Source organism: Accipiter gentilis, chromosome 7 (assembly GCF_929443795.1).
Source record: "Accipiter gentilis chromosome 7, bAccGen1.1, whole genome shotgun sequence".
Lineage (NCBI taxonomy): Eukaryota > Metazoa > Chordata > Aves > Accipitriformes > Accipitridae > Astur > Astur gentilis.
In genome coordinates, this window is record NC_064886.1 from 370,133 (window position 1) to 397,881 (window position 27,749).

At 59.0% G+C, this 27,749-nt stretch overlaps 3 protein-coding genes across 4 annotated transcripts in view; 1 reads left to right on the forward strand and 2 right to left on the reverse strand.

The window, feature by feature from the left end:
• The first annotated feature begins 6,119 nt into the window (after positions 1-6,119).
• INPP5J (inositol polyphosphate-5-phosphatase J) lies at positions 6,120-14,751 on the forward strand. The gene is made up of 12 exons (XM_049806378.1): positions 6,120-7,088; positions 8,075-8,185; positions 9,689-9,797; positions 10,426-10,542; positions 10,613-10,788; positions 11,379-11,490; positions 11,889-11,998; positions 12,355-12,544; positions 12,796-12,933; positions 13,342-13,434; positions 13,674-13,778; positions 13,924-14,751. Exons 1-12 carry the CDS (start codon positions 6,289-6,291, stop codon positions 14,542-14,544), a joined length of 2,682 nt encoding a protein of 893 aa, XP_049662335.1. The 5' UTR covers positions 6,120-6,288; the 3' UTR covers positions 14,545-14,751.
• Positions 14,752-15,237: 486 nt separating this feature from the next.
• PLA2G3 (phospholipase A2 group III) lies at positions 15,238-18,242 on the reverse strand. Of its 2 annotated transcripts, none has more exons than XM_049806380.1 (7): positions 17,819-18,242; positions 17,613-17,745; positions 17,280-17,414; positions 16,606-17,102; positions 16,368-16,497; positions 16,089-16,223; positions 15,238-15,860 (listed from the first exon to the last, which is right to left on the reverse strand). In XM_049806380.1, exons 1-7 carry the CDS (start codon positions 18,240-18,242, stop codon positions 15,659-15,661), a joined length of 1,656 nt encoding a protein of 551 aa, XP_049662337.1. In that variant the 3' UTR covers positions 15,238-15,658. The 2 variants fall into 2 exon arrangements, with proteins under 2 accessions (XP_049662337.1, XP_049662336.1); XM_049806379.1 differs by having other exon boundaries at positions 15,238-15,863.
• Positions 18,243-27,286: 9,044 nt separating this feature from the next.
• POLE (DNA polymerase epsilon, catalytic subunit) overlaps positions 27,287-27,749 on the reverse strand; it is a 28,969-nt gene continuing 28,506 nt past the window's right edge. Inside the window, exon 48 of the mRNA XM_049805205.1 lies at positions 27,287-27,541. Coding sequence (XP_049661162.1) covers positions 27,428-27,541 — 114 coding nt within the window. The 3' untranslated portion in view covers positions 27,287-27,427. The remainder of the gene's footprint in view (positions 27,542-27,749) is intronic.

The following is a 27,749-nucleotide window of genomic DNA, read 5'->3' on the forward strand; positions in this document are numbered from 1 at the left end:
GGAATCAATTCTCCTGAGGTAATGCAACTTATTCGTATAATTAGCACAGATCTGCTGTGTCCATATGATATTATGCATCTAGCACAAGTGCTGTTTCAGCCCGTACAATTGCAAGTATTTCAATCCACCTGGAGGCAGATGGCACGCGCGGCGGCGCTGCATAATTCACGACTGCCACAGGGTGACCCGAGATTAGGCCTTGGAGAGGATGCTTTGCTTGGTGAAGGGCAGTATAGTAACCCTCAGCTACAGGCTACATGGCCTCCGCTGGCTCTCGAACAAGCACGAAATATAGGCCTTATGGCAATAAAGCGAACAATGGATATGGCAGCTCCGAAGCAAAAATACATCACTATCCGCCAAGGCCCCACAGAACCCTTTTTACAATTTGTAGAAAAAATATCTGCTGCCCTGGAAAAACAGGTAGAAGATGCGGTCTTAAGACAAATGCTATGCAAACAGTTGGTAAAAGATAATGCTAATGAGGACTGTCAAAAGATCATACAGGCTCTGCCAGGAGATCCTTCTGTCCCTGACATGGTAGCTGCATGTTCTAAAGTTGGGACGCTGGTACACACAGTGACCACCATAGTGAATGCTATGAGAAATTCTGGAAAGTGCTCTGGGTGTGGCAGTGAAGGGCACATCATGGTAACTTCTCCACACAAAACATCACCAGGTAAACAACCGGTGCACCACTCACCGGAGATTACTTGCAAGAAATGTGGGAAATCAGGACACTTTGCAAAACAGTGTCATTCCAAATTTCATGCTAATGGACAGCCGCTACAGGAAAACCACAAAATGAGTGTGAGAGGGCACGCAAGGAGAACAAATCCCCTCCCGACAGCCAGCCAATTCCTCTCTGCGAACAATTGTCAGCTGCGACAGCTGGCTGAGCAGGGTTGGATGTATCCACCGCCGACACAGTAACTCTAGCCACGAAAGACATCGTTAAGGTCCCTCTTAATGCAAGGGGTCCTATAGGGCGGGGACTGAGTGCATTGCTACCGGGAAGATCAGGTAGCACGTTGAATGGAATAATCGTGCATGTGGGAGTTATTGATGCTGCTTTAACAGGTCAAATTTGTGTGATGATTTCGACCCCCTACCCACTAGTACCAATCCCTAAAGGTACTCGCATTGCTCAACTTGTTCCTTTTTCGAGTTCTATTTCAAAAGCAGAACAGCGACTGCGATGCGCTGGAGGCTTCAGCTCCATGGGACCCCCTCAGGTCTGCTGGTCTCAGACTGTCTCATCATCCTGACCACATATGACGTGCACACTGTCGAATCATGGAAGATCTCCGACTACAGTAAGGCTTGCAGGGCTCCTGGACACCGGAGCTGATGTGACTATTATTGCCGATTATCTGTGGCCGTCTACCTGGCCAACAGAGGAGGCTGGTATGGGAGTAGTGGGGCTGGGAGGATCCACACGTGCAAAGATAGCAGCCACTCCAGTTCCAATTGCCAATCCTGAGGGCCAACAAGCAGTTATTAAACCATATGTGATGGCAGCTCCCCTCAATTTATGGGGGAGGGATTGCTTGTCGCAGTGGGGGGTGAGAATTATCACAGATTTTTAACGGGGGCCACTGTGCTGCAGGGTGTTAGACAACCCATGCTTGTTTTAACTTGGTTAACAAATAACCCTGTGTGGGTGGATCAGTGACCCCTACCACTTGAAAAAATTAAAGGCCCTGCAAGAATTGGTAGCAGAACAACTAGCTGCCGGACACATTGAACCATGTCACAGTCTGTGGAATGCTCCAGTGTTTGTGGAAAAAAAAAAGAAAAAAAAAAAAAAAAGAAATCAGGAAAATGGCGATTTTTGCATGACCTGTGGCAAGTCAATGCTGTCATGGCCATGATGGGGGCTCTGCAACCAGGCATGCCTTCACCTGCCATGATCCCTCAAGATTGGGAAATCATTGTCATGGACCTTAAGGGTTGTTTTTTTTTACAATTCCACTAGCTTCCCAAGACAAAAAAAAAAAAAAAAAAAAAAAAAAAAAAATTAAAAAATTTTTGCATTCTCTGTGCCTTCTATCAATCATGCAGAACCAGCAAAAAGATATCAATGGAGAGTTCTGCCACAGAGCATGAAAAATTCACCAACCACTTGTCAATCGTTTGTTGCACAAGCTCTGTCACCTGTACGGGAAAAATTCCCTACTAGTTATAGTTATCACTATATGGATGACATTCTGTTAGCGTCAGACAACAAGGAGCAGTTGAATGGCATGAACAATTTGGCCACGAATTTGCTACAACAATATGAGTTAGTTATTGCCCCTGAAAAAGAGCAAAAAATAGCACCCTGGAAATATTTGGGAATGACAATTACAAATAAGCAGGTTGTGCCCCAACCTGTGAAACTTAACCCTGCAGTTAAGACACTCAGTGATGTACAGAAATTAATGGGATCCTTGAACTGGATCAGGCCCTATCTTGGACTGACCAATTCGCAGTTACAAACTCTATTAGACTTATTAAAAAATTCCAATGATCCAACAGAACCCAGAATATTGAATAAGGAAGTGTTAAATGTAATTCACAGGGTGGAACAATGTATACACCAGAAATTTGTTTCTCAAATTGATCTGTCTCAATTGGTACAATTCTTTGTACTAATTGACAAAACTGTGCCATTTGGTGCTTTGGTGCAGTGGAATTCTGAGTGGGATGACCCATTACATATTTTAGAATGGATGTTTTTGTCATTTCTGGCCACGAAAAACTGCTCCTGGCTTGTTTGAACTTATTGTTGATGTAATCATAAAAGCCAGAAAACGATGTGTAGAACTAACATGACGTGATCCAGCTACTATTGTTTTACCTGTTCAAAATTGGTACTTTGAATGGTGTCTGGCAAACAATTACAAGCTGCAAGGGGCTATGGCGGGTTTTCAAGGACAGATCTTGTATCATCTACCGTCGCACCCGCTCCTGAAATTTGCTCGAGAAATACCATTTGGTCAGAAAAACTTAAGCCAGCCGGAACCTGTGAAAGGCCCTACTGTCTTCACAGATGGTTCTGGAAAAACAGGTAAAGCACCAGTAGTATGGTATGAAAACAACAACTGGAACAGCAAAGTAGTGTATCAAAATGGTTCTCCACAAATAGTAGAGCTGCGTGCACATGGCACACTGAAGCAGCAGCTTCAAAAACAAAAAGGGGGAATGATTGGGGAACCACCACAGGCATGTTTAGATAACGTGGTTTATGTTCTTAGCTTTCTCTATTATGGGGATAATTCTTCTCTACCTCCTTTTTTCAACACTTCTCTTTTTTCAACACAGAATTTACAAAGAGGCATCAAAGTACACATTAAAGATTTAGTTACTGGTCAGTGGAGTGGACCATGTGAACTGTTAACCTGGGGGCGAGGTTATGCTTGTGTTTCTACAGATACAGGCCCACAATGGACTCCCGCTTGATTTGAATGACCATCATCATCTGGAACATCCCAGAGGGTGCGGCAATATTAATACCACCTCAACCAAAAACTAAGTGTAGGTCACCTTGACCAATATAACAGGTCAAGATTCTCTGTGCATTGCAACCGCATCACAAAGTCCATGAACCAATAGAGAGGATGACTATGACTCATGCAGCGCACCTGGCCAGCGAGCACATGCGTCATAGGTTGCAAATGAGGCGGATTTTTGGCACCCACTGGCCACGTGTGCTGAAATCCGTTCCTCTACAAATGTATAAATACCGGGATTTTCCGAAGAGCATCGGACTGGTGTACGGCAAGGCCATCGTTGCCTCTGTGGGGACGCCCACATAAAGCTGGCACCTACCGATTGCTGGGCTGAATTTGCGGAGCAAGACAGCACGAGAATGTACAGATGGTTCATCTACCTCACAGTCCTCGGATGGACGTAGGCATGGATACCACCGCAAACCAAAGAAAACATCTGGATGACCCTGGCTGACGTGACTGGACAAGATTTCTCATACCTTAGTACAACAACACCAAGCTATCCCTTTTTCACAGGTTTAATAGGGGGTTACACTGACATCGACGAAGTTTAAGAACTTATTGATGGAGACCCCTGTGCAGCAGGTCATGGACTCAATGGATGGGAATGCCTGGTTTTCACGGATCGGGCATTAACCCTCATTGCCACCCCAGGAATCACAAATTCTGGGGTCCCTGAATACAGACTGGTGTAGTATTATCAGATTTACTGCTAGACATTGATAGTGTCAGACATGCTACGCTATAAAATAGAGCTGGAATTGATTTCTTGCTTTTAGCACAAGGACAAAGATATTTGAGGGTTGGGGATTATCTGGATGGTTGATATCTCTGCTCAAGACTGTGGGGGTAGTGATCTTGATTGTGTTAACTATGCTTCTAATGTTGCCCTGTCTTTTCAGCCTTCTGCAAAGGGCCCTGCAGAGGGCAGCCAGGATATTTTTAGCACAAATACAAAAAGGGGGAATTGTCGGGGGATGCAACAAGTCTACGGAATTCCTGACAGTTCGAGAACAGCACGACCTTGAGCAGCTTGTAGTATATCCTTGAGAAGTCTGGAAAGATCCGAGAAGACCAGTACGAAAACAAGATAGTGATAAGAAGAACTGTCCTGACAAACTCACCAATCATGAATTGTTAGTTACTAACTAAGCCAATCATATACTAACACATACTCTGAAGAAGGGGATAAAAAGGTGTGTTAGAACAATAAAGTAGCCATTTTGCGTAATCTATTACTTGTCGTGTCCATCTCCACCGCGACACCTCCCCAGGGGCAGGACGTTGCACTTCTCCTGGTTGAACCTCATGAGGTTCCTGTTGACCCATATCTCCAGCCTGTCCGGGTCCCTCTGGATGAATGCACGACCCACTGGTTTACCAGCCACTCATCCCTGTTTGGTGTCATCTGCAAACTTGCTGAGGGTGCGCTCTGTTCCATCATCCAGGTCAGCAACGACGACGTTAAGCAGGACTGGAGCCAGTATTGACCCCTGGTGCACACCGCTAGTTACTGGCCTCCGGCTAGACCTTGTGCCGCTGACCACCACCCTCCGGATCCAGCCATTTGGCCACTTTTCAATCCACCTCAACATCTGCTCATCCAGCCTGTTCATCAACGGCTTTTCTTGGAGGATCTGGTGGGAGACAATGTCAAAGGCCTTCCTGAAGTCCAGGCAACGTCTGCTGCTCTCCCCTCATCCACCAGGCCACTTGCTTCATCACAGAAGGGGGTCCGGCTGGCCAAGCAGAACTTCCCCTCGGTGAGGCTGTGCTGACGCTGATGACTTTCTGGTTGTTTTGGGGCCTGGCAATGGTTCCCAGGACTAGCTGCTCCATCGCCTTCCCAGGGATGGAGGTGAGGCTGACCGGCCTCTAGGTCCCTGGGTCCTCCTTCGTGCCCCTCCTGAGGACAGGAGTGGCGATCGCAGATTATTGCGGGTGGCCTCGCGATGACAGGAGCCAGCTCCCCCAGCACCCACCGGTCCACCCCGTCAGGGTGCAGGGACCTGGTCCTCTTCCACCAAGATCCTCTTGCGCGTGGTGCCCCAGCCCTCCCTGGGCTCGCGGGCTCCTGCGGGCCGCTCCCGGCTGCTACGGACCGAGGTGCAGGAGGCGTGGGGGACCTCTGCCCTCTCCTGGCCCCGTGTCGCCAGGTCCCCCGCCTCCTTCAGGCACACACAAGCGCGTGTGCACCCGAACCGCACCCGCGCACGCTTTCACACCCGCCCGCGCAAACCGCTGCGCGTGAGCGCACCCACGCTGCTGCGCACGGGCGCAGCACCGCGCGCAGGCATGGCGCGCAGGTTTTGCGCGGAGCTGCAGGCGCAGCACCTCGCGCAGCTGCCCCGCAGGCGCGGGCGCACCCACGGCTACAAGCGCGCCCACAGCAGCGCAAGTGCACACGCGGCCGTACCGCGACACGACAGCGCAAAAACGCCCGCCCGCGCACACCGACACGTGCGCAAGGGCGGACGCGCACGCGCAGGGGCTGCCCCGTCCCGGTGCCCGTTGCGGTCGCGCGCTCCGCTCCCGCCGCCGGCCGGGGGCACGGGGGAGGGGGGGGAGGCGGGGCGCAGGCCGTCACGTGAGCGGGGCGGGGCGGTGGCAGGTGCGCGCGGGGCGGGGCGGGCGGCGGCGGTCTGGCTCGTGCCGCTCCGGCGCCTTTAAGGCGCCGCGCAGGTGGCGCTGACATCACGGGGCGTGCGGCGCCGCCGCTGCCGCCGCCGGGCGGGGCCGCAAGGTGAGCGCGGGCGGGGCCGGGCCCGGTGCCGCTCGCTCGGGTCTCCCGGCGATGGAGCCGGCCCGGCGCGGCAGCGCGGACCAGGGCTCGGCCGCCGCCTCGGGGCACCGGCCCGGCCCCCCGCGGGGCCCCACGTCCGCCGCCTCCCCCGCGCGGCCGGTGCCCTTCGGCGCCGGGGGTCCGGCCCGGACCCAGCCCGACGGTGGGGCCCCGGTGGCGCCTTTCCTCGCCGGTAGCGGCGTCCCGGGCGCCCGCAGGAGCTCCCGGCCAGACGCCGCCTGCGACCCCTTCCCCTACGGCTGCCCGCGGCCCGGGGGCGCGCAGCGCGGCGGGCCCGAGGAGTGGGCCCCGGGCCGGGCTGCCCAGCCCCTGCCGCTGGAGGTCGGCCGGGCCGGGGCTGAGGGGGCCGGCGGGCCCCACGCCTTCCCGCTGCCGGCCCTGCTGCCCCCCAGCCCGGGCGCCCCCCCGGCCCGCCCCGCCGTGCCGTCCCCGGCGGCGTCCGGCCCGGCGGCGGGCCGGCCCGCCTTCCCCGAGCTCGGTCCCCTCGAGCACGCAGCCCCCGGGAAGCCGCTGCCCGCCGAGCGGAGGGAGATGCTCCCCAAGGCGGAGTCCAGCGACCACATCTCGGCCTGGGCGGGCTCCTCGCCCAGGGCCGCCGGCCTGCCCAAAGCCGTCTCCAGCGAGTTCATCGCCGGCGGGCGGGTGGGCCTGTCCAAGCCCGCAGCCCTCTCCAAACCGGAGCCGGACGAGCTCTCCCTCTTCGGGAGGTCCCTCGGCCTGCCGGGCTCCGGCGACTCCTGTGACGCGCTCCTCGGCTGCTCGGGAAGGGTCCCGGAGGACGGCTCGTTCCGGTGAGCGGGTGTTGCTGCGGGCGGGGGGGGTGGTCGCGAGGGGAGCGGTGCCGGGCCGAAGCTGCCATCACTGAGAAGCAGCAAGCAAAGCCTGTTGCCGGCTGGAATTGCCCCTTCCTTCCTGCCGTGGATGGTGTTTGGCTGGAGGAGGTTTGGGGTGAGGGGCTATGGCCAGGCAGGGCTTGCTGCAGGGGGGAAAGGATGCCCAGTGCCCACTGTCTGCGCAGGCAGCGGTCAGGGGAGCGGGTGCTGCGTGGGGTGGCATATCGGAGGCGCAGGCTGTGGAGCGGGTGCTGTCTGCCCCCGCTGTCCCCAAGCTCTGGAAATGATGTGGTACTACCCTCCCTCGCTGTTGAAGCGTGCCCCCTGTGACTGAGACTTGTCCTAGTGCTGCCGAAAGAGCCCGCGGGCTGCTGGTGCATGCTGCGTAACAGCATTAATGTGTTGTGACTGATGGTGGCTTTGCGCTGGTGAAGGACACTGCTGCGGGGCTTGCAGCGCTGCTGTCACATGTAATGCCCTGGCCTTTGGGGCTGGCTGTGCTCTGGGGCAGAGTCTGGGGCCTGAGATCCGGGTCCTTTTCCCCAGGAGCCCGAGGGATGCGTGATTCCTGGGAAAGGGAGGGGAGTCAGCTTTCCGGGGACACCCTGTCTCGCAGGCTGCCTGCTGTGCCAGCCAGCCTGCCTGTGTTAAGTCAGTGGTGATGAAAACGAGGGCTCTTTGTGCTGGTTTGTAGAATATCACCAGGGCTTGGGTTACAGACGGGCTTGCCATACACTGAGGTGCAGACCGTGCGGGAATTTAGAGGCAAGGACCCGTCTCCCTCAAACAAGAGTTAAGGTGTACATGCTCTGGCTAAGCTTCAGCTGTGGCCACTTCTGTTGCAGGCAGAGAGCTTCCTTAGTGGAGCTGGGGGCTGAGCTGGGGAGGACAGGGAACACCTTTGAGCCCCAGTGTTAGCCTGTTCTTCCTTTTGTCCTCCCAAGCATCACAGTGGTCACCTGGAACGTGGGCACAGCCATGCCCCCAAATGACGTGACATCCCTGCTGCACCTCAACACGGGCGAGACAAATGATGTGGACATGATTGCCATTGGGTAAGAGGGTGAGGTGCAGGGGCCCCTCCCCTGCCCTGTCACATCCCTTTTTGGGGGATCCCCATAGCCCTGGGGGGTGGGGAATGGAAGAGCTGCAGCTCCAGCCTCCCTGGGGCATGGTGAGCAGGGAGGGGTATGCATTGCAAGCAGTAAAATATCAGAAAAGGTGATGGAGAATCAGTTCCTAGTAAAATGGGAGTGCTAAGAAGAGCTGAAACCCTTGAATCCCAAGTAGCCTTGAACCCTGAAAGAGCCTGCAGCTGTCTAGGCTGTGCAGAGCTGGGCCTCAGCGAGTGCTGCTCTTGCCATGAGCCCTGGCAGTCCTGGGGTCAGGTCTGTAGAGGCATTTAACTCGCCTGCTGGAGTCCTCTGGGAGCATTTTCCTCATCTCGGCTTCTGCCCAAGGTATGCAGGCCTCAAGGGCACGAATCTGCTGTTCTCTCACAGCTGGATTGGCTCTGTGCCCCTGGGCAACACTTAACTGCTGGCAAGGCAGCGCCACATCGATGTGGTAAGGATTTATTGGTGTGGCTGGCGAGGCAAGCTCTGCCAGAGTCTAAGGGCAAACTGGTCCCTCAAGGTTTGCTGTAGTGTGTGTGTATTCCTGCTAAGACCAGGGACATACTGCCTTTGCACAGGGAGCAAGAAGCAAGCTCTGCATATGGGCATGAGGTGGAAGAGCTGGATCTGCCTCCAGGAGGCTCCCAGGGAGTCCCCCAGTGCTCCTCGACCCGGGCAGGGAGCAGCATAAGTCTGAGGCTGCCAGAGCTACAATGCTATGTTGGAGCCCGTCTCCTGGTCCCCTCGGCCTTGTGGACCAGTGGGATGGGGCTGTGTGGGGCTGTGGAGGTAGACCTGAGCCTGGATGGATGGGGTAGGGAGTGTAGCTGACAGCAAGGGACTTCCTGGGACTGTGTCCTGGTCAGGGCAAGGTGTCCTGCTGCTCCCCACCTCCAGGATGTCTCTGCATGGCTGCGTCCTTCCTCTGACCCGTTCTTTGTGCCCCGAGCACTTGATATTTTTGGGCAAGACGTTTCCTGATTCTGCTGTTCTCTGGGGATGTTCTCCTTCCCGCTTTTCACTAATTGCTGAGCTGGGAGGAGCACTATTAACCTTCTGTTTGCTGCTGCTCTGAGCTTGGCGGCTAGGATGCATCTGGACACCCTGCGCTGAAGTGCCGGTGAGACTTGGCTTCTCTATAGAGACCAGTGCAGCTGAAATGTCCTGTAGGCCCCTCTTGTACCTAGAGACAGGCTTTAGACTGCTGCCCAGCCCTGTGCAGCTGAATTGCTCCCCCTTTAAAAAGGGCCAAGGGCCCAGCATCGCTGGAGACAGGATATGGCTGGTTTGTGCTCTAAACCCAGGGTCCTCCCTTGATCTGCCCTTCCTGCCCTGGCCCATCTCCCAAGCACTGTGCTTTGGCACCTCTCCCAAGGAGCTCTCGCTACCTGGGACGCAGACGCCTTCCTGATATGGCTGAGGGAGCTGTCCCTTTCCTCCCAGGCTGCAAGAGGTGAATTCTAAGATAAACAAGCGCCTGAAGGATGCCCTCTTCACAGATCAGTGGAGCGAGCTCTTCATGGATGTGCTGAGCCCCTTCCACTTTGTCCTGGTAAGGAGGTCCCAAAGGGGCTGGGCAGCTGGTGTTCCCTCTCTGCCTGCCAGGCAGGTGGACCATGGGGAGGGAGAGTTGGACTGCAGGGACGGAGGGAGGAGGTGCAGTAGGAGAGCTGGCTGGAGGGACAGACTGCTGGAGGGGACAGCCTGCAGCCATCCAAGCAGTGTGTGTGGGCTAACCTGAGGGCTAGCGGTACTTCTCACCAGTGTGCTGTTTAGCTTGTGCCACCCTGCTCCCTTTCCTGCGCCTTAGGCTTCCCCTGTGGTGCTTTGGGGATGCTTCTTGTTGCCTGCTGCATTGCACCAGGGTGAGGAGGTGAATGTGAGAACAAGCCTGTGCTTCTGGCAGCAGCCTGTGGGTCCCAGGGCAGGTTCAGCTCTCCAGGGTGCTTGCCCCAGAGCATACATGAGCCTTAGCATTGCTGGGCTTATCTCATCTGTCAGTATTCAGGAGGGTGTGGATAGATCTCTGAACTAAATGTACTGCTAGTCATCTGCAAGGTGGGGGGGCATGCAAAGGATGGAGGTGCTGCCCCTATGGCCTGGAGGTGGGGGAAGCTGTCCCTGCCCCTATGGGTTCTGCTGTGGCTACCATCTTGCTCCAGCCCCTGCTCCCATTCCAGATCAGCACGGTGCGGATGCAAGGTGTGATCCTACTGGTGTTTGCCAAGTACTACCACCTCCCCTTCCTGCAGGACATCCAGACAGACTGCACGAGGACGGGACTGGGAGGCTACTGGGTGAGTGTGGCCCCTGGGGAGGTGGCAAGGGCCTGGCTTCCCAAGGAGTCATGGGATCCTCTCGGTGCAGGGCAACAAGGGTGGGGTGAGCATTCGTCTCTCCATCTTCGGCCACATGGTCTGCTTCCTGAACTGCCACCTGCCAGCGCACCTGGAGAAGGCGGAGCAGCGCAAAGAAGACTTTGCCACTATACTGCACATGCAGCAGTTTGAGGGGCATGCGGCCAGCGGCATCCTGGACCATGAGTGCGTACCCCACCACTTTGCTCCCCAATCTGGGCCAGGGTTCTAGTGTGCCAGCCCCCATCCTTGACTCCCTCCAGGTAGGGTCTGGGGTCTGTCCCCTGAATCCCAGCACAGCTTGGAGATGGGGTCTTGCCTGCAGAGCTGCAAAATTGTCCTGTGGCCCAGTAGGGACCCAGCATGGTGGGGTAGGTGTTAAGAGGGGTCCTTGGTTTCCCCTGGGGCACATCCAGGTCTGGCGCAGCTCCTGCCATGTTGGTGCTGTTGGGGTTTGGGACTGGTGAGGTTGAGGGCCCAGCTCTGCCCCAGTGTCTTGGCTGTGTGGTCTGACTCTGGTAGGCGCCTCACAGTGGAAATTTCCACCCTCCATTTCTGCCCAGGGAAGTCAGGCCCATTTGGTTAATGGTGCTTGGCCCTACCTGAGGAATCCTGGCAGGGCTGGCAGCCAGCCGAGCTGTCAGCTGAGTGCTGACCTGCACTGGTGCTCCCAAGAGTGCCTGTCCTGGAGGCTGAAGCTACCCACAGGCTGAGGCCATTTCCTCCTGTGGTGCTGCCCAGCCCTTCCAGCCTGTTGCCCTCCCTCCCCTCCACAGCCTTGTGTTCTGGTTTGGGGACCTCAATTTCCGCATCGAGAGCCTCGATATCCGCTTTGTGAAGTACGCCATTGACAGCAACATCCTGAGCCAGCTCTGGGAGAAGGACCAGGTGGGATGGATGGGCGTGCTGCTGAGCCTTGGCTGGGTACTGAGTGGTGTTCAGCTCTTGCCAAAACTGCCCACGCAGCTGTGGGACGGGACATGTCCCCTTGCTTCCCATGGGGTACAAAGAGCCCTGGTTCTCCTGGCCCTGTGGGGAAGGGGTGGCACAGTCCCAGGATGGTCTCTATGGGAGGTGGGCACATGCTCCCTTTACCAGTGTGCTAGGAAGAGCTGGGGGCATTGGGTCTATGGACTGGCTGCTTGCATGGCATGGACAAACCCTGATGCGGCTGGCAGCAATGGGGCAGGGATGACAGTGTGCTGGGGATGGAGCGGTCTCAGGGGCTTGCAGAGGGGTCTGGCCATGGAGGCTGGTGTGCTCCTGACCTGCTCTCTTTCCAACAGCTGAACATTGCCAAGAGCACCTGGCCTGTCCTCAGTGGCTTTCAGGAGGGACCACTGAACTTCCCACCCACCTTCAAGTTTGATGTGGGCACCAACAAGTATGACAGCAGGTAGGAGAGCAGAGCTCAAGCGTGTTGCTGGGCCTGGGAGCAGGTGGCATGGCTGAGGGATGCAGGAGTGGTGGAGCTCAGAGCCAAGGCGGGTGCTGGTGCTGGCGGGGCAGATGCCAGTGCACATGGATGGGGGGAGCTATGCTGGGGTGGGCATGGGCTGGACTGGGGATGGCAGGCTGGGACACAACTGTTGCGCTGGTGCCAGTGCAGGTCTGTCCCTGCAGCTGCACTGAGCTGTGTGCCGAGACGAGCCGCATCCCCTGCCCGCGCGTGCCGTAGTGCCAGGGGGAGGCAGTTTGGGGTGGAGCCCACTGCCCCCTGCCAGGCAAGAGATGCCCCTCTGTGCCCCGCAGTGCCAAGAAGCGAAAACCTGCCTGGACTGACCGGATCCTCTGGAAGATCAAATCTCCCAGTGTTGGGCTTGGTGCGGGCGGGCGCCGGCCCAGTCGGGGTGTCCTGTCGGTGAGCCAGCTCTGCTACTGCAGCCACATGGAGTACACCGTCAGTGACCACAAGCCGGTAGCTGCCATCTTTGCAGTGCAGGTGAGCACTGTCCAGGGCCACTGGGCACACAGGCAGGAGCTACAGGGGTGAGATGCCCAGCATGTGCAGTGTATGATGGGGTGTGTGGGGCTTGTTTTATTTTTGTTTGGCACGCTCAGCTGTCTTGCTGCTGTGGCTGGGGGCTGCTGTTGGTGTTATGCATGAGGGCCTGGCCCTAAATGGGTGCCCTGGGCAGCAGGGGCAGCTGTCTTTTGGCATGCCCTTGCTCACCATGTATGTGTGTCTGACAGTTTGCTTCCAAGGCAGACAAGCCCCCGGTTGAGATTTATGTGGCTGATGAATGGAGCAGGCCTGAGCAAGCAGTTGTCAGGTACAAGATGTCGGCTGGCTTCCACCGGAGCTCCTGGGACTGGATAGGACTTTACCGGGTAGGGGCTTGGGGGCTGCTGGGGCTGGAGGGAGTGGGGAACAATGCACAGCACCTTGGGGTTCCTTCTGAGCTACCTCCCACCAGTGGACATGTGTGCATGGCATGGACCTGTGCTCTCCCTTCCCCTGGGAAGCCCTGGCAGTTAGCAGCAGGATTTGGCCCTGCTTCAGGAGGCTCAAATCCAGCAGTTCCCTCTTCCTCCTGCTCTGTGGGCCCCATGGGGTCCAAAGCCCCCAAGTCCTTGGGGGATGGGGTCTAGGGCACTGCTGGGTAGTGTGCAAGGCAGCCCTTGGTGCAAGGAGAGAGAGCTGAGTGAGATGGAAGCTAAGGCTGGGTGTAGGTGATGGTGCTGAGTAGGGCTGATGTTCCCCCACTCACCTGTGTTCTCCCATGTACATACACACAGGTGGGCTTTCGGCATCCTAAAGACTATGTGTCCTATGTCTGGGCCAGGAGTGATGATGGAGAGCGCTGCCTAGACAAGCAACTATGTGCACAGGTGAGTTGGAGCTGGCTGTGCTGTCTTGCTGGGCATGTGTGCCCCATCATGGGGGGACAATGGCCCCTTTGTCCCTGATGGGGCAGGAGGGCACTTCCTTATTGCTTTGTGCAGATCCACTGTGCTGGCATCAAGGATTTCTGCTCTCAGCTGGGGCTGGAGCTCTCTATGGGGCTGGAGGTGGGAGAGGGCACCCCGGTGTCCAGCCCTGGTGCCCATCAGCTGTCTCTGGGCTGCAGGTGATGTTCTCAGAGGAGGCACTGCCCAAGGGGAAGGGCGAGTACATCCTCGGATACTACAGCAACACCTCCAGCAGCATCGCTGGTGTGACTGAGCCCTTCCAGGTCAGCATGGCCAAGGGGCAAGGGTGAGGGGCTGAGGGAGGCAGGGGGGATGCGTGGAGGGGTGATGGGCTGGAGGAAGCCAGCTGCTGTGGTGCCCCACAGCCCCCTGTGAGGATCAGCCAGCAGTGCTGATGCAGGGGTACAGATCTCCCTGCCCAGGTCAGAGGAGGGCAGCAGCCCCACAGACAGCTCGGGCAGCAGCTCAGAAGAGGAGGATGACAGCACACTTGTCCTGTTGGCCCCCAAATCCCGTAGCCCCAGCCCAGGCAAGATGAAACGGCACCGGAGCCGAAGCCCCAGCCTGGCCAAGTTCCAGGGCCTCATCCTGCGGCCGTCAAGCCGGGACAGGGGTACGAGCCGCAGCCCCTCACCCCAGAGCCGCCGTGGCCTCCCTGGGGACATCCCCACCATCCACCTGCCCCAGGAGGAGCTGGGGCGCCGTGGAGCTAAAGCCAAGGAACCAGGGCGGGCAGTCGACAGCCAGGAGGGCAGCTCCTTCTACCAGACTGTGCGGGAGCAGGGTGGCCCCCGGCGTGTCTCTGCTGACAACCCCCTGGCCAGGGCTGACCCCAGGAACCTGGGCCTACTGCCTGCACTCCGCCTGGAGATGATCGACCAGGCCATGGGCCGGCGGAGGGAGAGCACGGACCAGGGCTACCCCTGCCGGAGGATGAGCCCCACCAGCCCCCCAGGCTGCAGCACCTCCCCAAAGGAGGGGAGCAGCCCCCAGGAGCTGGACAGCCATAGCTGTGCCATGGGCCGCTGATGCAGTGGCCCCCTCCCTCCTCCCCTTAGCGCGCTTGCTGTGTGCTTTCCTCTGCCACTTTCCTGCTGAGACACCCCTCTCCCTTATTTATTGCAGTGACTCCTCACCCCTCCTTGTGTGCCGGCAGGTAGGGGCCTCCCCTTGCTCCCTCCAGCCTGAGCTGCTGTCCTGGGCCTGGTAGGCCTGGGGGGGGGGGGGGCAGGGGGGGGGGCACAGGGGAGGGCAAGGCTGGTCTAGTGTGGTGGGGGAGCCCCTTGTGACATTCAAAGTGCAAGACCCTTCACTCCTATGGGTGGAGTGTTGGCCTCCCACCTGAGGTGGGACAGGAGGCCAGGGCAGGGCTCTGGCAGCAATCTTGTTGGGCATAAAGCAAGGACCACCCCAGGGTACCCCCGAGATTGAAGCTTGCTCCTTCCCTGTTGCTACCACTGTGCCTCAGCCTTGGACGTACGTAGTGCAAGCAACAAAATAAACTATCCTGCCCACCCCAGCTGCACTGTGCTTACTGCAGGGGGGCAGGATTAGCCCCTGGGGTAGGGGCTACACTGTGAACACCATGCACAGACCACCCTTTATTTATCTTCAGCTGCTAACAAGGACTGACCCCTCCTGAGGGCAGCACCCTGAGCCTGCTCCTAGCAGCTGCCCCGCCCCCCCCGCTCCAGGGCTGGGAGCCAGCACCAGCCCCTGCCCACCTGCACCCCATCCCACCTTGCCTAGGGAAGGGGGCTAGGGTCACACCACACAGCTCAGTCTCCCCACTTAAAGGGACACAAATCCAGGAGTGGGGGGCCCTGCCATCCCCCCAGCCTGGGGGATCTAATGCCCAGAGCATCCCACCTGCCCCAGGGCACAACAGGGAAGGAAAATGGTGGGTTTCCCTTTCCCAAGGCCTCCTATTCCTTTCCCCTTGCTTTGATGCTCACAGATGGCAGCCACAGCTCCTTCAGAGGCTTCTCAGTCCCTCTGCCTGCCCCTGGTCCAGCTGTGGCCCACCAGCAGCCATGCTCAGTGCCATCCTTTGTCTCAAGGACCAGAAATCAAGCAGCTCCACTCCATGGCTGCTGCACAGCAAGTCTTCCTCCCCACACAAGGCAGTACTTCTCAGGCATCATCAGGGCACCGCACGGGGCTGAGCACCCAGCTTCTGCTCCAAGGCCAGCCGCAGGCATTGCTCATAGAGGGTGCCACCACTGTCCTGTGTCTTCCAATATGGATGCTCGGCCTTGGAGGTCATATGTGGAGGACCCCAGCGCCTCAGGGTCTTTTTGAGATGCCGTGCAGGTACTAGCACAGCCCGGGTTGCTGTGATACAGCTGCTGGAGAAGCAAAGCTGTGAGCATCAGTGTAACACTGCAGGGCTGACATCTGTTGTCTTCCACCCCAGACCTGCTCATGGCATGGCAGAGCAGGGGATAATGCTTGCAAAGCCAGCTTCATGCCAAGCCTGCAGGACAGCACCCAGCCCCGCCAGGTCACCCCTCCTGCCCATGCAGGGTAGTAAGCCCCACGCAGGCCACATCCCCTCGACTTTCTGCACTTACTTGTGCTGTGACCCCTCACCCAGGCTGCAGTCAGCCGGTGGCTCCAGAACAAAGCAGTCCATGGCAATGCGGTCAGCCAGGACAGCCACCTCCACGTCACTGAGGTCCCTCGCCCTGCGCAGGAACCGCGCCAGCCTGTGGGCACAGGAGGGCAGCAGTCAGCAGCTGCTGGCCAAGGTGGGCATCCCTCTGGGTCCCACCTCGCCTGACCCCAAATCATCTGCATACAGTGCCCTGTGATGGTGGGAAAAGCCTTGCCTTTTCCTCCTGGTCACGCACCTGCGAGTGCAGTTGCAGTGGAAGAGCATCCCGGTGTCCACATTGTGCAGCTGGTACTTCACCTCTCGGGGTGCGATCTGGTGCTCGCACTTATCCAGGTGCTTGTAGCACCTGCACACCCTGCCCAGGCCTGAGGACAGCAGGGTGGTGAGGGGCAGCCCCAGCACAGGATGCCAACGGGCTGAGGCCTCGGGACACCCCAGCTGCAGCACATGCTCTGCCCCCAGCACCCACTCACCCTGCTGTCTGCGCCCCTCCACATGAGGCGCTGGGGTGGCTCCGCACCGCTCCGCAGCCAGGCTGGATCTGATGGTGCCATCTTCAGTGCAGGCAGGGTGTGCTGAGCCCCCAGCCCCTTCCTGTGCTCCTCCTGGCAGTTGCCTTCCTCCAGCAAGGTCCTGTTCCAACACGGTCATTGCTGTTGGGGGGCCGGGCTCCAGCCCCCACTGCGCTGCTGGGTGCCTGGTTGTGGGCTCGGCCTTGTCCCTGGCAGACGCAGGGGACAAGGTACCTGGGCCCCGTGACCACTGGGCTGTTGGAGGTCTCTGTGCCTGGCGGAGCCTGGGGTTTCGCCCCAGTCCCTGGCGGAGCCGCTTGCGCCCTGCTCTAGAGGGTTTCCTTCCCTTGCCCGAGGGCTGCACAGCAGGGCTGTGAGGCTCCTCTGCGGGCAGGCTGTAGTGGTACTGACTCTGCTGCACCATCCTGGCCAGGGGTACTACACCGTAACGCTCACACCTGGGGACACCACGTGCCATGAGGCCCCGCACACCAGCCCTGCCATGGCCAAGCTGTGCTCCCCCGCAGCCCGTGGGGCAGCCAGGCAGGGCACGCTCAGGGCCGCAAGCAGCAAACGCGCCCAGCGCGGGGCTGCGGCAGCAGGCCGAGGTGGGGGCATCTCCCCGGGGCACTCACCCTCCCCACCAGTGCCACTGGACGCACTCCTCGCTCTCCTCCAGCACGAAGCACGGCACCTCCAGCAGGTTGAAGAAGGTGACGCCGATGATGTTGGAGATGGTGTCGTTGAGGGCCAGCAGGCACTGCCGGAACCTGCGGGGTGGACGGGGGACGGTGAGCGGCCCCGCAGCACCCTGGTGCGTGCATGTCTGTCTTCCCGGCCCCGGTCCCCCGGCCCCTGTGTGTGTGTCCGTCCCTACCCTACCCCCCCCCCCCCCCCCCGGCCCGGTCCCCCGGCCCGTGGGTGTCCGGAGTCCCCCCCCCCCCCCCGGTCCGGGTCCCCGGGCCCACCTGGCGTCGCAGTCGCAGTGGGAGACGGTGTGCAGGCGGTAGTTGCGGATGCCGTAGTTGAACTGCAGCGCCGCGATCTGCGCCGAGCACCGGTCGTGCTCTCGGCAGCACCGGTCGGGGCCGCGGAAGAGACCTGCGGGCAGCGCCGGTGAGCACGGCCCCGCCGGGAGGAGGGGCCGTGCCGTGCCCGCCCGCCGCCCCCGTACCCAGCTCGCTGGCGTTCCCCGCCGAGTCGCCGGCTCCACACCACAGCGTGCCCGGCAACGTCCAGCCCCGCCGCCGCCGGCCCCCTCCCGACGGCGCGGAATCGGCGCAGGCGGCGCGGTGCCTCCAGAGCGCGGCCAGGTCCCGCCGTAGCGCGGCACCGGGGGCGGGGGGCGGGCGGCGGGCGCAAGCGGCGCGGAAGGCGCGGGCCAGGCGCGGATCCCGGCGGGCCCAGCAGGCGCGGAGGCGGCCTCGCCCGGCCCAGGCGCTCTCCACCAGCGAGGCCGGGCCGGGCCCGGGGCTCAGGAAGGCCACGTAGCGCGCGCCGCCCGCGCCCGCCGCCTGCTGCACGCAGACGGCGCCGCCGGGCCAGGCGCGCGCGCCCGCTAGCACGGCCGCGCACGCCAGCACCGCGCGCGCCCACATCTCGCGGCGCCGCGCGGTCCGCCCCCGCGCCGGCTTTAAGCCCGCTCCCGGCGGCGGAACCCGCGCTGATTGGGCGGCGCCCTGCCCCGCCCCGCCCTGCCCCGCCCCGCCCCGCGGAAGGCGAGCGGGAGCCGCGGGATGCAGCCGGTGCTCCCCGCCCGGGCACCTCCCGCCCGTGTACCCTGCCGGTGCACACCCCCCCCCCCCGTCTCGGGCAGCCCTTGCCTGTTCACCCCGTGCCGCGGGCACCCCGTCCCACGCACCCTCTGTCCACGCACTCCCTCCCCGGGCACCCCCCAGCCAGGTGCAGCTCTGTGGGGCGGCCCGGGCCCCATACCAGTGCAGAACCCCCGGGAGGGCACAGGGGCACGTGCATGTGGCTGGGTGGGGGTGTGCGTGCAGGTGTCTGCACACCCGCCTTGTGCACACGTGCACCGCTCCGTGTGTGTGTGTGTGTGTGTGTGTGTGCATGTGTGTGTGCAGGTGCCCGTGTCCCATGCACGCCCAACCATGTGCACGCACCTGCACAGGGTGTAGGCATGTGCGTGCACATGGACGCTGTGTATGGTACAGGTCGTGGAGCCATCGTCTTGTCCAACCCCTGCTGAAGCTGCCTCACGGTCCAGGACCGTCTCTGGTTGGGCGTATCGCCAAGTTTCTCCAAGGATGGAGACTGCAGCCTCCCTGAGCGCCTTGTCCTAGTGCTTCACTGTCACAGTACAAAGGTGTTCAACAGGAAGCTGCTGTGCTCCAGTTAGTGCCCGTTGCACCTTGTCCTGTCACTGGGCACCACTGGGAAGAGCTAGGCCCCGTTCTCTTTACACCATCCTTGCAGGCATTTCTGTACGTTAATGGTTTCCCTCTAAACTTCCTCTGCTCCAGGCTGAGCAGACCCAGCTCTCACAGCCTCTTCTCATAGGAGAGATGCTCCAGTCCCTTCACCACCATCATGGCCCTTTGCTGGACTCACCCCGGCAAGTCCATGCCTTGCCTGGGTGAGCCCAGCTGGAGAGGACACAGTGACATGTCCCCCTGCCGGTGCCCCCCTTACCTGCTCTGCTGGCAGCATTCTGCCTGGTGCAGCTGGGGTCGCTGGTGGCCTCTGTGGTGAGGACACACAACCCTGGCTCCAGCTCAGCTGGTGCCCAGTGGGATCCCAAGGTCCGTCCCCACAGAGCTGCTTTCCAGCTGGTGGCCCAACCTATGCTGGTACATTTCCCACTTGGGAACCAGGATCTCTCTCCTGTGGAAATACTCTGGGACCGTGGCCGGGCTGCGGGCCAGTGCTCACTCCCCCCCTCCCCCCCAACGTCAGGGCCCTGGTGCCCCAGGGGAACATTGCTTAGGGTGGCAGGTGGGTCCAGGAACCCCCATCCCACTGCATTGCTGCTGCATGCCAGAGGGCTGCTGGCTCTGCTCCAGACAAGCGGCCCACTGGGGTCCAGCTTCACTTCTCTCTACTAAGGGGGAGCCAAGAAAGGGCTGGAAAGGGAAGGAAGGAAGCCAAAAGAGCCACCATGATTCCTCCGGTGCAGCTCATGCTTCCAGAGCCAGCCTTGCCCAGGATAATGCTCTGCCCTGCTGAGGTTCTGCACACTGGGCGGTCACGGGGCAGGGGGGAGACAGTTTGTGGAGCCCTATGTGCCCGGGAGTGCTGCAGGGCAGCCGGGGGCTGGCAGATAGGGTTTGGCAGTGGAGTCTTATCTCAACTTATCAGGATTTCCCTAACAGCGTGGACAGAGGCCAACGGCACAGACAGTGCAGAGTCCACTCTGCAGCTGTGATATGGCTGCTGTGCACCACCCGCAACATCACCTGAGGTGTCGCAAAGGTCTCCCAGCTGCTGTGTCACCTGGTGGGGCCACCTCTAGGCTTGCGCGGCCCCTGTCCCCTGGAAGGATGTTTCCACCCTGGAAGCTGTGTTCACCAAATGGGATGGGGGCTGGCACACTGGCGCTGAGGAAGGGCTCTGCTAGGGGATACCCCGGCCTCGGGGGAACCAGCCTTCAGCTGCCCCACCGGGAACCACAGAGTCCTCCTGCTGCGGACTCTGCTACACTGCACTGCACTCCTGTCCCCGGCACCCCCAACGTGCCCCAGGACTGCCCCCATGCCCGGGTTGTGCCCTTGCCCCCCCCCCCCCCAGCACGCCCCGGGCCGCCCCATGCCAGGGCTGTGCTCACAGCTCTGTGGGGGCCCCACGGGGAGAGACCCACGCCAGCAGTGCAGCATGGCCTTGGCTGCTGAGTGTGTGAGTGTGTCAGGGACTCAGGACCCAGTTTGGGTTTGTCTGGAAGATAACGGGGGATAAGGAGGGATGCCCGGCGTTCTGGCCTTCACCCAGCAAGCAGCCGGCGGCGGGGGGGGACGTGGCTGGCCCCACGCTCTAGTGCACCCCGATGTCTAACTAGCCCCTGCTGCTGGCTGCTGGTGTGAGGCTGGGGGTCCGGCTAGCCAGGCTGCAGGGCTGAGCCCTGGGCTACCGGCTCCGACGGGCAGTGCCACACAGCCCTGCGCCCGGCTCTGCTGACGTGGCTCAAGGTCGCCGACAAGGCCAGCACAGGGCTGAGATGCCAAGGGCTCGATCTGCCTGCGCTGCCTGCGCTGAGCCTGCAGCAGGGGAGCGCTGGGTTCTGGCAGAGATGCTAGCAGCCACGGTCCCATGCGGTGAGGGCGGCCAGCAGGTCCTGGGCTGGGTTGGCAGGAGAGCAGGGATGGCCCAGTGAAGCAATTCTCCCCCACACACTCTGCACACCACATTCCATTTCAGGCTCCCCAGTGCAAGAAAGACATCCTGTACTGGAGCGAGGTCAGCGGAGGCTACTGAGCCAGTGGGGGCTGGAGCTGGCCTTCCTTGGACTGGAGGAGGGGAGGAGAAGCGGGACCTTGTCTGCCCTAAGCTTGGGTCATGGCAGGGCTCGTTCCTTCTCCCTTTGCACCCCCAGGCCAGCACAGGCATCGAGGTGATGCCTCCTATGGGGACATCCTGCAGGCAGGGGCTACACGTCCAGACTGTGCGTGTGACTGCTGGACCTGGGGCCTCGTCCATGTCCCAGAGCTGACACATCCCTGGCTGCCCCCACATCCAGCCTTGCCCTTCGCCCCAGCCAGCCGGCAGCACTGGCTCCCCACAGGCATGTGAGCGTGTGTACCACAGATGCTGCTGGCCGTTTCCTGCTTGTGTCCCCACAGGAGAAGCACCAGTGGACAGGGGCACGGCTCTCCCCTCTCTGGAGAAGGGTCTGTTACCCTGCCCAGGGCAGAGCCAGAGGAACCTGAGTTTTTTGCAGTGCAAGCAGGGAGGGGAGCTGGCTCTGCAGAGCCTCTGGTGACCCCAGCCAGGTTGTGCATGTAAACACTGAGTGGCTCAAGGATCATAATGGGACACTGCCCTTCATGTGGGGTATCCACAGTGGTATTGCATAAGGAATTGCTGCAGTACTGGATATGAGTCTTTCTGCTTTCCACTGCTCTAAGCTGGAACTTACAACTTTGTGGAGGTAAAAAGAAATGATGAACGCGTGGCCATCCTGATCAATAGGACATCCATGGCTCTGGACTCAGAAGGCAGAGCAGAGAAACAACTTCTTTACATGAGCAAATCTCTTGCGAAGGTTGGAAGCCAAAACAAGAGTTGGACCGAGCAAAAGGATAATGCAGTTATTTCACACCTGAGCTGGGGTTATAAATTCAACCAGCTTGCAGACGCAGGGGAGACTCTTGAGGCCTGGTGTGGACTCAGCCATGTACTCACAAGTCCCTTCATCCCCTACTGGGACTTGGTGGGTTGGAACTCCCCGGCCAGCAGCTGACTTGGCCTCTGGCTGGGTGCTGCTACATCCGTCACCTGCCTCTGCCTAGGGGAGCCTGGCTTGAGCCATGGCTCCTTGTCACATCTTTGTCCCACCTGGGTCCCCTCCTTCGGCACAAAGACCCCGTGCTGGGGCCACCCTGTCATGCTTCTGTGGGCACCCTCAGCACACAGCAGGCAGGAGTGCCCCCCAGTGCTTCCACCCCAGCCTGCTGGATCAGGGTGGCTGGGCTGGCAGGAGCAGAGCTCGGTCTTCCCATCAGCCGGTGGCACTGGGATGTGGTGGGAGTCAGGCTCTATGGCTGCTTTCATGGCATCTTTCTGCTCCACCAGAGGCCAGGGTGGTGGGCTTGACTCACCTGTGCCCTGCGGCCCTGGGTCTAGGGGAGAGCACTGTTTCAGGCTGGAGTTGCACTGGTGTCCATGGGTGCTCAGCCCACCCTGGGCAGGGACAGGCAGGGCATGCCCTACCTGCATAGCCAGGCCCACTTGCTCAGCCCCAGGCCCTGGGGAGGCTGTGCTGGGGTTGGGATATGGCATGTGCCCAGAGCCCCTTAGGGAAAGGGCCATCCCTCTAGAATATATTTGCTAATATAGGTTTATGGGGGAAGGGATTAAAAAGGGGGAATTATCTTCTCTCTTGCAATTGTCAGGCCCTCAGTGCAGAATCTGGGCTGGCTCCATCAGCTATTTTCGGTGCAAGTTTTGGCTGCAGGGATGATGGGTAGTTAGATCAGGCTCCATGGTTGTCTGCAGGTCCTGTGGCTCACAGGAGTCCTCTCCTGCCCTGAGTACCCAGCTGGCAGTGCAACCACCCCAAGGCCTTTTCCAAGGGTCAGGGAGTACCCTGAAGGTCCTGGGCAGCCTGGTCTAGGTGACCTGCTTGAGCCAGGGACTAGATGATGCCCCCCCCCTCAGCAAGGCAGTGTGCTGGGCTTCTAGAGTGGCTTCCAGCAATAAGCAACCATGGTCTCTGTTAAACAGCCATGCCTATAAGAAAATAGAGAAAGCCCCAAGACACAAAAAAAGGGAAGATGAAAACTACCCCAAAACATCCCCAAGACACACAGGTTCCTTGTAAGACCACAGATACTGATGCTAGGAAGAAATTCCCACCATTTTCTGCTTTCCCTTAGCCCCTAGGCAATTCTCAGTGCCATTGTGTACTTGGGAGGCGCCTGGTTTTGCCCTGGTGAACACCCACCTTTAAATTATGGGAACTACCTAGAAGTAAGCAGCTCTGCAAGCAGGACCTGGTACCTGGCTGATACATATCACTGCACTTCCAGGTGAAGGTCGGGTAAGTGATGAGTCAGCAAGACCTGGGTTGACCAACAGCACCGGTAGCAGCAGCTTAGAAGCAGGATCCACTTGTTAGCATGTGGTGAGGTTTGGCAGAAATCATGTGGGCTGGCAAGCTGGAGAGCAGAAAAGGTCACAGGGTTGGGGCATTTTTGGAAAGCACAGTCTCCTTTCTTTTGGTGTCCTAGGTAAACCGTGTGCTGGTATTTTCATCTCTTTAGAAATGAGATGAAGGAACCAAAGCAGCTTGACAAGAGAAAAAAAATCCCACATGCTTCAGGTTTGCTTAACATTGTGTGTGTCAGATCTGACTGTGAGCTTCTACAATTGATGGGGAGGTTTGGGTGCCTACAGCAGGAAATGTGCTAGGTGAATCATTAACCTGCAGAATAAGGCTAACAAGTCACAGCATATATGTCTGCGTTACACCCAGCGTGGGCAGAGTTGGGGCCGGCCATGCAGCCGGCTCCACCTGAAGCACAGCAGCCCCATGGTGTACTTCTGCTGGCAGGGCTGCAGCCTGTCTGCCCTGGACCGCAGCCATCCACATCACGTCGGCATTGTCGTATGGCTTGGCAAAGAGGTACTGAGTGCAGAACAAGCCCCAAAGCTTGAGGTTTCCTCTTCGAACCCCAAAGGTCTCCCAGTAAAGCTAGTTTCCCTGGTTTTGGTAGAAGAAGTAGCCAAATTCAGTTGGCCTTGGGCACCAGGGGATTTCTCCTTCCCAGTAGAGCCGAGTTTGGTGCAACCAGACCCTGGGCTTCCCCTGGTTCAGTCCAGTGAAATGGTTGTTGTGGTTCCCATTTGTAGGTCCAGCCTAGAAACAATGCAGATGATACACACAGACACACAATTTCTACAGCAGTTTCTACAGAGGGTGAGCCTCAGGAACAGCCACACCATGGAGCCTCCAGAGAAGAAGCTGCAGATGTTTAACCAGCAGCAGGATGAGGCCATCTGTGTCCAAGGGTGTTAAAGGGTGTCAGTAGTGACAGAGCAGGGCAGTGACACAGAGCACCAATTCATGGAGCAAGCCCCGGGGTCCAGAGACAAGGCAACACTGCTGACACAGGATTACATGAAGGGGACTGGGACTTGGGAGCTTCCTTGTCCCTGGCCAAAGATTGTGTCCTGTGCTTGTGCTCTGCCAGGGATGGTACCTCTGCAGTAGCACCAAGGTTTTGTGAGCAGAAGAGGGAGTCCCTGGGTGGGGAGTGAACCTGGCTGTTGTGGTTTAACCACAGCCAGCAACTAAGCACACAGCCGCGGTCTCACTTCCCCCCCACCCCAGTGGGATGGGGGATACAATCTGGGAAAAAAAAAGGTAAAACTCATGGGTTGAGATAAGAACAGTTTAACAGAACAGAAAGGAAGAAAATAATAGTGATAATAATAATAACAACAATAAAAAAATGACAATAAAAGGATTGGAATATACAAAATGAGTGATGCACAATGCAATTGCTCACCACTCGTCGACTGATGCCCAGTTAGTTCCCGAGCAGTGATCCCCCCCGGCCACCTTCCCCCAGTTTATATACTGGGCATGATGTCACAGGGCATGGCATAGCCCTTTGGCAAGTTGGGGTCAGCTGCCCTGGCTGTGTCCCCTCACAACTTCTTGTGCCCCTCACAGCCTTCTTGCTGGCTGGGTATGAGAAGCTGAAAAATCCTTGACTTAGTCTAAGCACTACAACATCAGTGTGTTATCAACAGTCTTCTCGTACTGAATCCAAGACATAACACTATACTAGCTGCTAGAAAGAAAATTATCCCAGCTGAAACCAGCTAGAAAACCACCAAATTAATTAGCAAATCCAGCTGCCCTTCCAGAAATCTGCTATTGGAGCATCCCTGAAGAAAGGGTAAGTGCTGGTCAGAAGGCAGCTTGTTTTTGTTTTGGATACTCCCAGCACCTCCAACATTGCTTTAATTCATCCTCATGTTCATGTCAAACTTGGGAGGGCCAGGGCATCTTCACAAGCTCTCAAGCCTTGGGACTACCTTTACCACTGTGGCCACATCACATGCACAATCCCCCTGTAACCTCCCACCCCTCTGGGGCCAACAGTCACCTCTTCTGCGCTCTGTGCCAGAGGTTCTCCGGGCAGGCAGGGACAAGCTCTGATTTTCATCAATCTCTTTTGGATTCACACCATGGTCAAAGCGGATCTGGCTGTTTTTCTTGGAAAGCACAAATAAAAACCTGGGAGGAGCCCCACAATCACTGAAGCACACCTCCGTCCTGCACAGATGTACGTCAGGGTTATGTACTGGTGTGGTCTTCCTAATTTCTGTTGCAGAAACACCACCCTGATTACTCAAAGGCAAAGAAGTTGAGAGAAGGAAGAGTTCCTATTTCACTCATGTTTCAGTCAGTGATGATGCACTCCCTGTGAGAGGCCAGGTCCTCAGCTGAGGGTGATCACTGAGAGTGGAAAGAGCAGCTCCAGCAGAGGAAACCAAGGCTCCGCTCTCCGCTTTTCACATGCACGGCCGGGCGGGCAGCAGCGGCTCCTTCCTGACGGAGCATCACGCCTGTCTGCAGCCTTTCCAAGCAGGCCATGTTTTGCCGAGGGAAGAGCCCCAGGTGACCTGGGGACATGGAGGTCCATGAGGTTCCCCTGCCAAGAGAGGCAGAGGGCTGGAGGGCACAGCTGGACTCCTGCTCCTGCAACAGCAGGGACTCGCTGGCCAGAAGTGGCCCCGAGGACCCCGGCAAGGGGCTGTGCTCAGTGCTGCAGAGGAAGGCAAAACTCCCCCCGGGACCTGTGCCAATCTGCCCGGGGGAAAAAACTCCTTCCTGAGCCCAGCCCTGGTGCCCCAAGCAGGGTCCGGGGAGCTCCTGTGGGGGAGCACGTTTGGGGTCGGCAGCCAGGGACCTTTTCCAGCCTGTTTGGTGCAAAGGCACGGGTGGGCGTGGGGCATCAGTCCCGGGAGAGCTGTGGCTGACTCCTCTTTCCCGGGAAGGGCAGGTCGCTCTCGCCGTGTCTCTGTCCTGCGCCCACCCAGGTTTCTTTGTCCTGCCAGCTGCTGCCCAGCGAGGAGGGTTCGGCTGAGCTCAGCACGGATGTCCCAGGACCCGCCGAAGGAGAGCTCCTGCTTGGTCAGCATCCTGACCGCTTCGCCTTGGGGGGGGCTCCGGCGCTGTGCCGACCTCTGCTGAGCTGAGCCAAGGTGAACAGAGCTGAGCCTGCCCGTGCCAGGGTCCCCAGGAGCTGGGCTGGGTGAGGTGCAGGGGGACCAGGTATCAGGCACAGCTGGAGTGGGGCAGCGTCAGCCCCCAGGGCCTCCCACCCGTGTCTGCAGGAGATGGCCGATGGGCAGCTGAGGAGCAAAGCATCCCTAGAGCCTTGCCTGCCCTCTGCACCTGTGGGAGCAGATAAATCCCACCCAGGAGAGAAAGCCCATGGCGCTCCATCCTGCCTCCGGTGTCTGCGCCCCTTGCCCAGTTCCAGCATCTTACAGTCCTTTGGGATCCTCCACTCTGGCTCTAGAGCCGCTCGGTGCCCAGACAACTCATTTGGGAAGCGTGTTCCTGGGCAAAGTGCTCCTGGGCTACCCCTCTGGTGCTGGCAGCCCCTTCCCCTGGAGCTGGAAGGGGACAGCCGGGGGGCACTGCCAGGCTGCAGCCTTCCTGCCTCCAGGCAGGCAGGGATCAGATGGGGACAGGTTCTTGGTCCTTCTTGCTCAGCAAGGACACAGCTCGACTCCCCGCAACTGCAGGCATCCCCCATGGGTGGGAGCTGTGGGCCACAGTCCCTCCTTCCCCCCCTCCCAAAACTACACCTGCCTTCCACAATCCATTTATTTATAGAAATTCAACATTAAAACCACACCTGGGGGCCAGCATAGACCTGCAGAGCACAGCTCCAGGCCCTGGTGCCCCCAGACCCCCATGCCAGGCAGCTGGGGGCAGGACAGCCCAGTCCCTGGCACGGCTCCCACCTTCCCTCCCTTGCTGCAGGAAGGGTGTGCAGCTTCTCTGATCCGGCACATGGCTAAGGGCGTCCACGACCACTCTCCTGTGCCCCAACTGGCACAGTGGAGGCAGGAGGAGCAGCCCACTGCATCAGTGCTGGAGCTGGGGATTTGTGCGGAGCAGCCACTCAATGGTTTCCAGCAGGTAGGCCATACCGTAGTGCCGGGCGATGTTCTGGAAGACGTTGACGTGGTCCATGAAGGTCTGGAGAGAAGGGAGCAGGAAGGGAAGGATGCTGCTCAGCACTCCCGGGCAGCGGGGGTGCTCCAGCGGGGTGGCTGGGCAGGGCTGGCGGAGCAGAGGGCAGCACAGCAGGTCCCACGGGAGAAGCAGTTAGGAAGAGGCAGAGGAGGAACAGGGCACTGCAGGGCACCTTGCTGTTCCTCCAGGAGCTGCTGGCATAAGGCTGGGC